The sequence below is a fragment of the Dictyostelium purpureum genome (assembly GCF_000190715.1).
Source record: "Dictyostelium purpureum unplaced genomic scaffold DICPUscaffold_51, whole genome shotgun sequence".
In the NCBI taxonomy this organism is placed as follows: Eukaryota; Evosea; class Eumycetozoa; order Dictyosteliales; family Dictyosteliaceae; genus Dictyostelium; species Dictyostelium purpureum.
Window position 1 is genome coordinate 21,331 of NW_003519388.1, and position 13,362 is coordinate 34,692.

Genomic DNA, 13,362 nt, shown 5'->3' on the forward strand with positions numbered 1-13,362 from the left:
TTTATTTTATTCGTTTTTTTTTATTTTTTTTTTTTATTTATTGCGTTTTTTTTTTTATTTTTAGATATTTTTGATTAACTCTTTATCTTATTATTTCTTGTTTTATACTATCGATTTGTTTTAATATTAATTTAAAACCATAGTTTTGGTGGTTAAACAGATAATATAAGGAATTTTTAGATTTTTATACCAAATGAAAATTTATAAAAAAAGAAAAATAATTAAAATAAATAATTAAAAATAATTTTATTTATTGTTTTATTTTATATAGTGTTAAAAGAGAAAATAATAAATAAGTTGAGTCAAACTCTCTATAGTTGTCAAAGTCTAATGGGTTTCCATAAAAATTACAACCAATTTTAAAACAATAGGAAACAACTAGGTCAGTTATTTTATAATCGTTACTGCTAATTTTAACATAATGCACCAATGAATAGTTAACAGTTTTGGGTTTAATTAAATTGATAAAATCTAAAATTGCTAAAAAGTCATTATAATCTGGACTAATTAAAAACCTAGCCCCACATATTTGCCTCTTGTTTTCTTTTTCCAATATTATATTAATTGTTTGAATAATTTGCATTTCATTTAAATCTTTTTTAAGATTTGGGTCTATTTGAAAACTATAATAACTTTTCATTAAGCAATTGAGAATACGTAGTGTTCCTCGTCTTCCTTTATTGTAAATCTCCACACCATTAATACCAGATACGTTATAGCCGCATCTCTTTGATAGTTCTACTACATAATGACAATTTTCAAGCTTTTCTCTGGACCTTGAGGATTTAAAAGGCGGATATACAACTCTTTCGTGGTCTACTAAACTAGGAAATATTTTGTTGAATAGAGTTATTAACACTACACCATCGTGAGTACAAAGATATAGATCATAAACATATCGTTCACAAATTCCTAAAGAGTTGATCCAGTTTCTAAACAAAGAGTCCATTGAGTTGGTGTTGCTGCTATGTATCATTGAGTAGTTGAAAACATTGGTGCTTGTAATAATATTTTCATCGATAGTTTTGTTAATGTTGTTAAGATCAATTTCGGGCAAAGCTAAATTTGTATTAAAAATATTTGCAATGAATGCAAAATTAAGCCTACTATTTCCATTTACAATGTCTGTTGGTTTTAGAAATCTTTTGCAACCGATTTTATCAGCATTTTCTAAAACCATTGAAGCCCTTTTTTCTAAATCCTCTTCATTTAAAGCATCTATATTAACACCAGCGTCTTTGGTAGTAATTCTTCTTACCAAAACAGTGTAGACTTCTGAATCTTTGATATCATTATTAAAATTTTTTATTCTTCTTTCCATCCATGCTCTATTTAATTGAAAGTTAACCCAACGTATTAATATTTCTCTAGGAGGTAGTTCATAATAAGTCTTGATTGTTTCTTTATCCTTTAAAAGTGACACAAATCTTGAAGGTTCCACTGAATATATTTTTTTTATTAACCCTACAACTATTACTTCCCATACTAATAATAAAACAGACTGCTCATCACATTCTAATAACTCTTGAATAGTAACTCCATTTATATTACAGCCCAAGGATTTTGCAGCGTTTAAAAACAAAATAAAATTTTCTCTTACTTTTTCTTCATTCTCTAAATAATTTTTATTTATTACCGGTTCTAGATGATTAAAAAAAAAGGGTTAATATAAAATAATTTTAAATGAATAGTTATAATATACATACCAAATATTGTTGATCTTATGGAAATATTAGCTATTTTACATAATAGAATACCATTTTTAAATGCATTTTTAAAGCTGTTATTGTCGTTTTCGTTTATTGGAAGTAGGTTTTTTACATCGTTATCTTTTTTTAAACTTTGATTTATCCAATCTAAAATTCCATTTTTTTCGTTATTTGTAATTTTTTTCATTTATTTGTTTAATTATTTATATGATTTTGTTATTTAATTAAAAAAATGTTAATAATGAATTTAATTTAAAATTTAATATAAATTTAATAATAAAAATTATTTTCAATCATTTTTATTATAATATTTTTTTTTATTATAATAAAAACAGATAAAAAAAAAAAAAATTAAAAATATAATTTCACCCCATAAATATAAAAAAATAATTATATTACATACACACAACTTATAAATATACCATAAAGAGAGTTTTGATTCTTTTTTATGGTGCGTGAGAATTATGAAAAAAAAAAAATTGAAAAAAAATTAAAAAAATATTTTTTTTTAATTTTTATTTTTTAATTTTAATTTAAATAGTTCCATTGTTTATTTTTTTTTTTTTTTTTTTCATTTATTCATTCATTCATTTATTCTAATAATTTTTATTTATTTTTATTAATATATACATATATCATAATGTCAGGAAAAAAAGTTTGTGTTGTTATTGGTGTTGGTAAAGGAATTGGTTCATCAGTTGCTAAAAAATTCGCCAAAGAAGGTTTCTTAGTTGCCTTATGCTCAAGAAATAAAGAAAAATTAGAGCCATTCGTTAAAGAAATTACACAAGAAAAAGGTGAAGCATTTTCAGTAGCATTCGATACAACCGATGAAAAATCAGTAAGTGAAGGTTTCAAAGAGATCAAAGATAAAATCCAAAATCGTCCAATTGATGTTTTAGTATATAATGCCTCATCACCATTCAAGTTTGCACCAGTTCAAAATATTGTACCAAGTGAATTTGAACAATCATTCAAAGCAACATGTTTAGGTGCCCTTTTATCAACTCAACAAGTTTTACCATCAATGCTTGAAAATAATAAAGGTACTATCATTTTTACTGGTGCTACTGCCTCATTAAGGGGAGGTGCTAATTTCGGTCAATTTGCCAGTGGAAAAGCTGCTTTAAGATCATTGGCTCAATCCTTAGCCAGAGAAGCCCATCCAAAGGGTGTACACATTTCCCATGTTATCATTGATGGTTTAGTTGATATCAACCGTGACTATTCAAGCAGACCAAAAGAAACATTTATCGATCCAGATGAAGTTGCTAAAACATATTTCCATTTACACGATCAACACCCAAGTGCATGGACCCACGAATTAGAAGTTAGACCATATCTCGAAAAATTCTAAAAAAAAAGGATAATAATAAAAAATTCATGTAATATTTTAAAATAAATCTATATAACTTTAAATTAAAATAGAGTTTTACACAATTTTTTGTTTTTTTTTAATATATTTTTAATTTTTAATTTTTTTTTTATTTATTTTTATTTTATTCATCATCTTCTAATTTTCTTTTTGAAGGAGTAGAAGGAGTTGATTGTGATATCGAGCTTGAATATAATAACTCTAAAGCACCTGATAATTCTAAAAGTTGAGCTTGCTTCTTTTGTTCTTTTACTAAATTTACTTTAATTGAGCTCATTGTTGTTGAAATTTGTTTATTCTCTTGGAAAACGGATGGGTGATAAAAGTCTACAATTTTTTCTAATAATAAAACACCACATTGTTGATATTTCATTGTATTTATTAATTTATTTATCATTTGTAAAATACTATCTAATTCTGTAGTTTCTCTTTCCTTTAATACAATATCTAAAGCGTCTCTTCTTGATAATTCACAAACAACTTTAAAAACAAAATCAATATTTTTATTAATCTAAATCATGATAACAATAATAATAAATTAAAAATTAGTATATTAATGAATTTAATATGATAAAATGAATATACTTACAAAAATAGCAGTATCAAAAGCTGATTTATGTTCAAATTTACGTAATAATCTATCTAAATGGCTTGACTTATAAATACCTAAAGAGTCATTTGTAATAATTTGATTGTTTAATTGTGGTTTACCATTTTTATGTTTATTGAAAATTGATGATTCTGAGGTTTTTTTTGATTTTGAAACTGAAACTGGATTGGTTTTACGTGCATAATATAATGAACCTTTAGCGGAACCGGCGATAACTTTACGATCATCGACAAGGGTTAAAGAGAGAAGTGGTTCGCTGAATTCAATAGAGTTGATGAGTGAATAAGATTGTGTACTGAAAACTCTAACGGTGTGATCTAAACCAGCAGTTAAAAATCTATCTTTTGAATTTGATAAATGAATTGATGTCATTGATTTAACAGCATGAATACCTTGATATACCTCTTTTGAAGAAACCAAATCCCAAACTTTGAAATAATTTGAACCGACTGAAATTGCAATTGTGCCACCTTGTAACATTAATAAATCTTCAACTGGTGCGCCATGGTTGAATGACATGGTTGCTTTATTACCTCCACTTCTAATATCCCAAACTTTAACTGTGTGATCATAACTACCTGACATCCAAATATTTTCGAAATTGGTTGGGTGTTTTGCTAATGCACGTACTTTATCTTGATGATTACCTACAATTTGTAATTGATCACCTGTTTGAATATCCCAAGTTCTAATAGAGCCATCGTTTGATGATGAAATTAATGTTCCTTTTTCAACGAAACGAGTACAATGAATTGCACCTGTATGACCTTCAAATTTTCTTAATATATTTCTGCTTGATACATCAATAAGCTTTACAACTGGGTCTTCACCACCTACAACAATCAATTTACCGTCATCTCTATATGATGCACCATATGGGGTATCTTTAAATGATGTGATTTCTCTTTCATCTGGTTTTTTTGAATTGGTTGATAAAAATCTAACTTTATTATTAAATGTTGCTACAATCTCTGAACTATTAACTGGATTTAATTCGATTCTGCTAATCATTGAATCATATTTTTTATGTGATAATTCCTATTTAAAAAAAAAAAAAAAAATTAATATTAATATTATATTTTATTATGGAATTATTATATTCCTATATTATAATTACTTTTAATTTCCAAGCATCACCAGTAATAACTGGGTTAATAAATGGTACTGGTACATCTGGTAAATTATGTAAAAAAGTATAATCGTTCATCATTTTTGTATGTATATAAAATAGTAAATATGAAATAAATCTTTTTTTATCTAAAAAACAAATGATACTTTTTAAAAAAACGAAAACGAATAAAAAAAAAAAAAAAAATTTTTAAAAAAATTATTTTAATTTTTTTTTTTTCCAATTTAATTTTCTTTTTTTAATTTTTTTTTAATTCAGATTATATTATTAATGAATAAATAGTTGATCAGTTATATATAATATAAAATTATCTATAATTATTTCAAATTAAATAAATATAAAAAAAATATAAAAAAAATAATCAATGGGTGTGATTGAATGAAAATCGATAAAACACTTATAATTTTATTATTTTATTATTTTATTATTTTATTATTTTGTTATTTCATTACTATCATTTTAAATGAACACTATTTTTTTTTTGTTTGATTTATTTTTAGTTGTTTTCTGGAAGTTTTTTGGAACGAGGGCAAGAGATTTTTATTTTAAATAAAAATAAACAAAAAAAAACCCAAAATTGAATTTTTTTTGGTATAAAAAAAAAACATAATTTGAAATTTAAAAAATAAAATTATTGATTATTTATTTATTTATTTATAATTAAGAAGAGAGGGATCAAAATATGATATAGGTTGGGGTGCATCATTTATGTCATTTTAATTGAATTTTTAAAATTGGGGTAATCCAGCACAAAAATATTTAAAATTGAACCAAAATTAAAAAAATTAAAAAAATTAAAAAAAATTAAAAAAAAACCAAAAAAAAAAAAAAAATTAATTTTTAAATTTTATTTTTTTTAAATTTTCTTTTTATTTATTTTTTTAATTTTTTCTTTTTTTTATTATTATTAATAAATATAATTTTTTAGAAACCCTTTTTGATCAAAAGTAAGATAATTATTTACTCCTTTATAAAGTATAAACAATATAAATACATAAAATTAATAGCTTAACATTATAATAATAAAATATTTTAAATAAATATTAAAAAAAATAAAAAAAATAAAATAATACACACAATTTTTTTTTTTTAATTAAATACAAATAAAATAAAAATAATAAAAAAAAAAAAAAACAAACACACAATTTTTTTAAATAAAAATTATTTTACTAGTATCCATATTCATATAAAAATAAAACATAGCACAAAAAGAATAACAATAACAACTTTTTTTTTTTTTTTTTTTATAAAATTGTTTGTTTTTTGTTGTTTTCCTTTCTCTTTTCTTTTACCATTTCCCTCAAAACTTATTTCTAACTTTCACCTAATCCATATTTATAGATTTTTTTATTGTTTAACATTTTTTTAAAGTTATACAATAATAATATAATAATATAATAAATAATATCAAGTAAAATATCTTTTTTTTTTTTTTTTTTTTATAATTTTTTTTTCATTGAAAAAAAAAAATAAAAAAAAAAAGATACACAAATAAAAGTGAACCACATCATAGGAAAACGATAGATACTAAAGGTATCACTTGGTTTAGTAGCAAAATAGAAATAGCAACAACGATTTCAATATTAATATAGCATAGTAGTAGATTACTCCACCAAACGATAACAATAGAAACAACAGCAAACCAACAATAGTAAACAACGATTATTATACCAATTCAAAATGAACGATTATTTAGTATCATCAACAACGGCAATCATGAATGATCCAAATAATATAAATAGTAATAATAATATAGATAATAATAATAATAATAGTACCACTACTACTAATGATAGTAATAATAGCTATAAAACTCATAAAAAACAGCAAAGTATTGGTGGTACTAAAAATAAAGCAGTTATTCATGACTATTCATTCTCGATTTATACACCAACCAATAATAAAAATAATGAAACGATAGACAATATAGTTACTAATCATAAAGGTGTAGGTTATCATTATCAAATAAAATTTTTATATAAAGGTACAGAATATTAATTTGTTTTTAATTTTTTAGCCAACAACCAAATTTACAAAAGATTTATTAGAGTTCTATAAAAAATGTAACCCAAATTTTAATTATATTCCATCACTAAACCCAAGAAGAGTTTTAACACACCCCAGCGAACCAGTTTCAAATGATGGGAACGATAATTCAAATTCCGACTATATTGTTTATGTTAATGATATTATTACAAATTCATCTGGTCAAAAGTATAAGGTTTTGGATTCATTAGGTCAAGGCACGTTTGGTCAGGTTGTCAAATGTAAAAATGTTGATACAGAGGAATTGGTAGCAATTAAAATTTTAAAAAATAAAGCAGCATATCATCATCAGGGTATTTTAGAAATTCAAACATTAAAATTCGTAAGTTTTCACATGAAAAGTATATTACAGTTAAATGATTTGGTTTCATTCTAATATTTTTAATTAATTATATAGTTAAATGAACAGCATGACCCAGAAGATAAAAATCATATATTAAGACTTTTGGATTCTTTTGTTCATAAAAGACATTTATGTATAGTTTTTGAATTACTCAGTGTCAATCTGTTTGAACTTATAAAACAAAATAATTTTCGAGGTCTTTCAACTAATCTTATTAAAGTATTTTTAATACAGATACTGGATGCTCTTATTGTTTTGTCAAATGCAAATGTAATACACTGCGATTTAAAGCCAGAGAATATTTTATTACAAAAGTATGATTTTATAGGGTTTTTACTTTAGTTATAATCTATGTATGTAGTACTAATAGGTTGTTTTTATTTTTATATAGTGTTAATACACCAGCAATTAAAATTATAGATTTTGGATCTGCTTGTTTCGAAGGATCAACAGTTTATTCATATATACAGTCAAGGCATTATAGATCACCAGAAGTTTTAGTTGGAACAGGATATTGCTCAATGATAGATATGTGGTCGCTGGGATGCATTTCAGCAGAGTTATTTTTAGGTTTGCCATTATTTCCAGGTAATTCAGAATATAATCAAGTTTCTCGTATTGTTGAAATGCGTGGAATATTTAATGTAGAACTTTTGGACAAGGGAAAATACACATCAAGATATTTTAATAGAAATGTTGGTGATGGAAAAACAGTTTATACTTTAAAAACTGAAGAGGAATATCAACGAGATTCAAAAATTACGTTGTTACCATCAAAAAAGTATTTTAATTACAAAACTCTACCAGAGATCATACAGAATTATATATTTAAAAAGGGTTTATCGCCTCAAGAAATTGAAAAAGGTTGGTGTTTTAGATAATGATAGGATAGTCTATGTGAATATATAGTTTTAAGGAATAGCTTTATTAATATTATTTTTTTTTTGATTTATTTTATAGAAAAACAACATAGAGTCGCATTTGCAGATTTTGTAAATGGTTTATTACAAATAGATCCAAAAGATAGGTGGTCACCAAAGCAAGCAAGGGATCACCCATTTATAACGGGGTCAGCATTTACTGGACCATATATACCCGACCCATCAAAGAAAAGATATGTCACACCATCACCACCAAAAAAAATCCCAGATCTAGTTAACCACAACCAACAAATGTTTTTACAAAGACAAAGGCAAACAATTAATAATATACCATCATTTCAACTATATGGAAATAATAGTAATAATAATATAAATAATAATAACAATAACAATAATAACAATAATATAGCGAATGGTAATACATCGAATCAATCATATACATCATCAAATAGTAATACACCAATACTTGCAAGTAGTAGTAATAGTTCAGGTAATTTAAAGAAAAATGTACCTTCATTTAAACAGTTCCAAAATGATAATTATTTTCCAGAATCATATTCTCCTAGAGGGTTATTCGTACCATCTTCAGCTTATTCTTTAACAGGTTCACAGTCAAATATACCAAATGGTTCAAATGGTAATAACACAAATGGTATTGGTTTAGCATTGGGTCAAAGTCCATCATTGTTTGGTACTCCTTCTATTTTTCCACCCTATAGTCCAATTTATAATCAATCTCCAGTTGCAACTCCAAATAGTATGTATTATGGTTCATCATGGGGTTCTGATTCAAGTCTTTCATTAAATTCCTCAACTCCTACACAAAAACAGCAAATGTATCCACCATTACCTACAACTACTTTACAATATAATAATAATAATAGCAATAACAATAATATGCCCCAAAGAAGACAAAGAAGTAAAAGTGAGGTTCCTTCAGACTCTTTATCAAGTTCTGAGGGTATGGAGCCACTATCACTTCAACAATACCACATGCAACAATTACAATTGCAACAATTGCAACAATTACAATTACAACAGGATTATCTCTCCGAAGAAAAACCACCAATTTATCCAAACTCACCACAAAGAAAGAGATCACATTCGGGATATATCGAGTTTAATAATTATCCCCAACAACAACAACAACAACAACAGCAGCAACAACAGCAACAACAACAGCAACAACAACAACAACAACAGCAACACCACCATCAACACCCCCAACAACAGCAACAGCCACCTTATGTTCCTCGTATGCATTTGGAAAGCTATAATAGATATAGATCATTGAGTCATGGTGACCATAATGCATATAAACAAAAAAATTTACATCTTCAACAACAACAACAACAACAACAGCAACAACAACAAAGATTTATTCAAATGGGCTCACCACCATCGCATTTATCTCCCCCAATACCACAATCTCCTCAATTAATGTCATCTTATCCACAACAATATTCACAACCACGACAATCCCCATTCACCCCACAAATGGTTTCATCCTCTTCCTCCCAAATCGAACCAATTAGCCCAACATTGATGGGTGATTCATTTGCTTGGAATAATCCCTCACCAAACGAAGATTTTATTTTCCCCATGGATTTAATAGGCACTCCATCAAATTCATCAGCAAATATTTTAGGTAAATCTGCATCAAGCCCAATTAAAGGTTCTACAGGTTTAGTTCCTATACCCACAATTCCCGCTTTTATGGATGAGATATCCCAAGAAATGTCAAGTCTTCATTTTAATGATCAGCAACAGCCATCACAGCCACTACCACCTCAACAATATAGTTCCAATAACAAAATCAATCAATGGCCAACAAATTCATATTTTAATAATGGTGATTATAGTGAGGATATCATGGGGTTTAGTCCTTATACTCATTCATTTCAATCACCACCAAATAAATCGTTTTATGGAAGCAGTAGTAATAGTGGTGGAAGACCTAATCAATCATTTACCAGTACTCTTATTCCACCACCACAATCATCTAGTTCCTCTTCTTCATCTTATATACAAAATTCTCCACCTTCCTCATCCACACCATTAAGTAAATCTGGCGGTATTCCAAAAAATAATAATAATAATAATAATAATAGGGGCAGAGCAGATTCACTTAAACAACAAAGATTTAATAGTACAAATAATCTCTTGGGAACCAGTGGAGGTTATCAACAACACCAATTCCGAACTAGCAATCCTTTAATATCACCACCTATGAATGGTTTAAGATCCAATTCAGAGGTACCAGAAGAATATAAATATCAATATATACAACAACAACAACACTTACAGCAACAACACATACAGCAACATTTTAATAATATGAATAACAATAATATATATAATAGCAGTAATAGTAATGATAATACAAACTTGCCAACAAATAATAATAATAATAATGTGAATAATAATGTGAATAGTAATAATAATAATAATAATAATAATAATAATAATAATAATAATAATAATAATAATAATAATAATAATAATAATAATAATAATAATAATAATAGTAAAAAAGTTGTTATTGGTGGTTGTTATAGAGAAATATCTTTTGAATAAATAATAATATATTTGATTGGTATTAAATCACTTATATTTATTTAATATATTTATAGTTAATATCATATATTATTAATTATATAATACAAAATATTTTTAAAAAAAGATTTTATATATTTATTTTTTTATTTATCTTTTTATTATTTATTTATTGGTTTTAATATGGTTGTTTTTTCGATTGTTGTGAGTAATCACGCTGGTTTTGATGATGATTATGGTGATGGTGTTGGTTTTGTTGGTTTTGTTGGTTTTGTTGTTGATTTAATGGATAGTATTTTGATTTTAAAAGCTGGCTATTATATTCACCCATTAAATCACACTCTTGGATATAGTTCCAAAGATTACTTGAGTTTTCAAACCATTGTCTCTCTGTAATATCGTGTGTAAACTTTGAATCTGAACGGAGTAATAGTAAATGTTTATGTAAAAATTCAATTGATTCATTAAATGTAGGTTGAAGTTTTGTATTTGTTTGTTGGGGTCTTTTTTTTGATGGGTTGGTTGGAGTCATCATTTCTGAACTATTTACACCCAAAATTTCTGTAGTTGCATTATGTAAAATTTCTTGCATATATTTGTCAGGTATGAAAAAGCTATCAAAATGTGTCATTGATTGGCACTTGCTCTCCAATAATATTTTATTAGTTTGTTCATTTCCCAATGTGGCGCTTTTATTTGTGTTATTTGGATTGCTATTGTTAAAGGAGGATAGGTTTGATATAAATGACTGATATAGATTTTTGGGATTTGAAAATAGGACTGATAATGTTTTATCGAATGATGTATCATTCATATCGAAATCTGTTAGTTTATTAAATATAAAAACTAAATAATAAAATATTAATATTATTATTTAAAATGTGTTTTTTAATAGTTTTTAAAAAAAATAATATTTACTTTGTCTTGCAGTTGATTCTAAAATATCATTTTCAAAATTATGCAAGGTGCCATTTGGTGTAGGGTTTGAAACATCAGGGGTTTTATTTTTCAATAGTAATGATGCAGTTCTAATTAATTTACATAGCGGTATATCTAATTCTTTGTTTTCTTGGACAACTAAAACTATATTACAAACAGATAAAAGGAACACCACTAATTTCAAGCATTCCATGTGATGAAAGTGTTCATAAGAGCTATATTGGTTTGGTATTTGGAGATTCTCTTCAATCATTTCACACATAATTGATAAGCTTTGCAATGGTTGTGTATCTAAATAAATAATTCTTTCTTCCTCCGATATAAATAAATCAATACCAACAGTTTGATGTTTACCTAATCCGAAATTGCTATCTGTTAAACTTTCAAATAGTGTAAGGTTGTTTATAAAATCTGAATTTTTATTTATTTGTTGTTGTGGGGGTGTATTTTGGTTTGAAGAGGTATTTAAATTGGTTGATGTGGGGATGGTTTGTGGTTGCTGTTGTGTTTGTTGTAATTGTTGCTGTTGTAGTTGCTGTAATTGTTGTGTTTGAAACTGATTATTTAATGACCTCTTAATTAAGGATGATAAAATTGTTGATTTGCCTGCGGATTGCCCACCAATAATACTAACCACCGTAAAATTTGTATTGTTTTTACTTAAAATTTTTAAAATAGATTCATAGTTTTGAAACTTTAAATTCTTGGATAAAATTTTAATTGGGTCTTTGGGTAATATTGGTGAAGTATATAATGAGGAAGAGGAGGATGGTTTGGATTTAGATGATTCTTTTTTTTCACTTTTTTGTGGTGAGGATGTTGGTTGTTGCTCTTGAATTGAAGTTTTAGATAAAACTTTAGTTATTTGAACAGTTGGATCTTTTTTTTTATCTGATAGAGATGAGGATTTGCTACTCTTTTTTTCTTTTTTAACTATCGGAGTTGAAGAATCACTCATTATTAAATTTATTTCTAAAAAATAAAAAATTATAAAAAAAATTTAATTTAAAAAAAAATTATGAAAATAATAAAAAAAATAATAAAAATTATAAAAAAAAAAAATAAAAAAATAATAATAAAATTTTTTTTTTTGTGAAAATTGCAAAAGAAATTTAAATAATTTACAAAAAAAGAATTCAAATTGGTATAAATACCAATTTCAGGTCCTTTATGTTTAAAAACTGCTGCTTTCATAATTTTTTATCCATTTCTTTTTATTTTTTTATATTTAAAAATATAAAAAAAAAAAAACAAACCCATTGTGGAGAATTAATATGGGTCAAATAAAAAGACTCCAAAAAAATTTTTCGATTAGTAGGTCTACAATGTAATAATGTATTTTTTAAAAGTTTAAAATGAATTAAAAAAATGAATAAAAACTATAAAAAAAAAATAGAAAAAATTGGTAATAATGATATTACAAATACTAACAACTTACTAAATTAACATTTAATCTATTATAAAGTATAATATAACAAATATATAAATAAATAAATAATACTAAAGTTTATTTTTAAACCATTTTCTTTCAAATCATTTTATTGATTTAAATATTTTAAATATTTTTTGTAAATTTTTCCATTACAATATCTTTTGCTTGTCTGATTTTTAACGTAAAAAAATGTTTTCTATATAAAAAAGCACAAATAAGGCCCACACCAACAACACCCACAACAACACCAACCACTATCTTCCATTTGATAGTTTGTGGTTTGCACTCTGAAAATTTTGATGATAATAACACTGAGAAATCTGCATAAAAAATTAAAACCGT

At 25.4% G+C, this 13,362-nt stretch overlaps 6 protein-coding genes across 6 annotated transcripts; 3 read left to right on the forward strand and 3 right to left on the reverse strand.

Moving 5' to 3' along the window:
• Window positions 1-250: 250 nt before the first annotated feature.
• Window positions 251-1,896, reverse strand: DICPUDRAFT_149579 (uncharacterized protein; the record flags this gene model as incomplete). Its single annotated transcript, XM_003285661.1, has 2 exons — window positions 251-1,614; window positions 1,707-1,896. The coding sequence occupies 2 exons, from the start codon at window positions 1,894-1,896 to the stop codon at window positions 251-253; spliced, it is 1,554 nt and encodes a 517-aa protein (XP_003285709.1).
• Window positions 1,897-2,344: 448 nt separating this feature from the next.
• DICPUDRAFT_91557 (uncharacterized protein) lies at window positions 2,345-3,109 on the forward strand. The gene has a single exon (XM_003285639.1). The coding sequence runs from the start codon at window positions 2,350-2,352 to the stop codon at window positions 3,064-3,066; it is 717 nt and encodes a 238-aa protein (XP_003285687.1). The 5' UTR covers window positions 2,345-2,349; the 3' UTR covers window positions 3,067-3,109.
• A 99-nt stretch (window positions 3,110-3,208) lies between these two features.
• On the reverse strand, window positions 3,209-4,904 carry DICPUDRAFT_29786 (uncharacterized protein; the record flags this gene model as incomplete). The annotated part of the gene is made up of 3 exons (XM_003285662.1): window positions 3,209-3,595; window positions 3,674-4,732; window positions 4,812-4,904. The coding sequence occupies 3 exons, from the start codon at window positions 4,902-4,904 to the stop codon at window positions 3,209-3,211; spliced, it is 1,539 nt and encodes a 512-aa protein (XP_003285710.1).
• A 1,599-nt stretch (window positions 4,905-6,503) lies between these two features.
• On the forward strand, window positions 6,504-10,670 carry DICPUDRAFT_97131 (uncharacterized protein; the record flags this gene model as incomplete). Its single annotated transcript, XM_003285640.1, has 5 exons — window positions 6,504-6,770; window positions 6,841-7,191; window positions 7,267-7,526; window positions 7,604-8,076; window positions 8,173-10,670. 5 exons carry the CDS (start codon window positions 6,504-6,506, stop codon window positions 10,668-10,670), a joined length of 3,849 nt encoding a protein of 1,282 aa, XP_003285688.1.
• Window positions 10,671-10,827: 157 nt separating this feature from the next.
• Window positions 10,828-12,782, reverse strand: DICPUDRAFT_76619 (uncharacterized protein; the record flags this gene model as incomplete). The annotated part of the gene is made up of 3 exons (XM_003285663.1): window positions 10,828-11,495; window positions 11,568-12,560; window positions 12,743-12,782. The coding sequence occupies 3 exons, from the start codon at window positions 12,780-12,782 to the stop codon at window positions 10,828-10,830; spliced, it is 1,701 nt and encodes a 566-aa protein (XP_003285711.1).
• An 80-nt stretch (window positions 12,783-12,862) lies between these two features.
• On the forward strand, window positions 12,863-13,348 carry DICPUDRAFT_149584 (uncharacterized protein; the record flags this gene model as incomplete). The annotated part of the gene is made up of 2 exons (XM_003285641.1): window positions 12,863-12,902; window positions 13,230-13,348. The coding sequence occupies 2 exons, from the start codon at window positions 12,863-12,865 to the stop codon at window positions 13,346-13,348; spliced, it is 159 nt and encodes a 52-aa protein (XP_003285689.1).
• Between the last annotated feature and the right edge of the window lie 14 nt (window positions 13,349-13,362).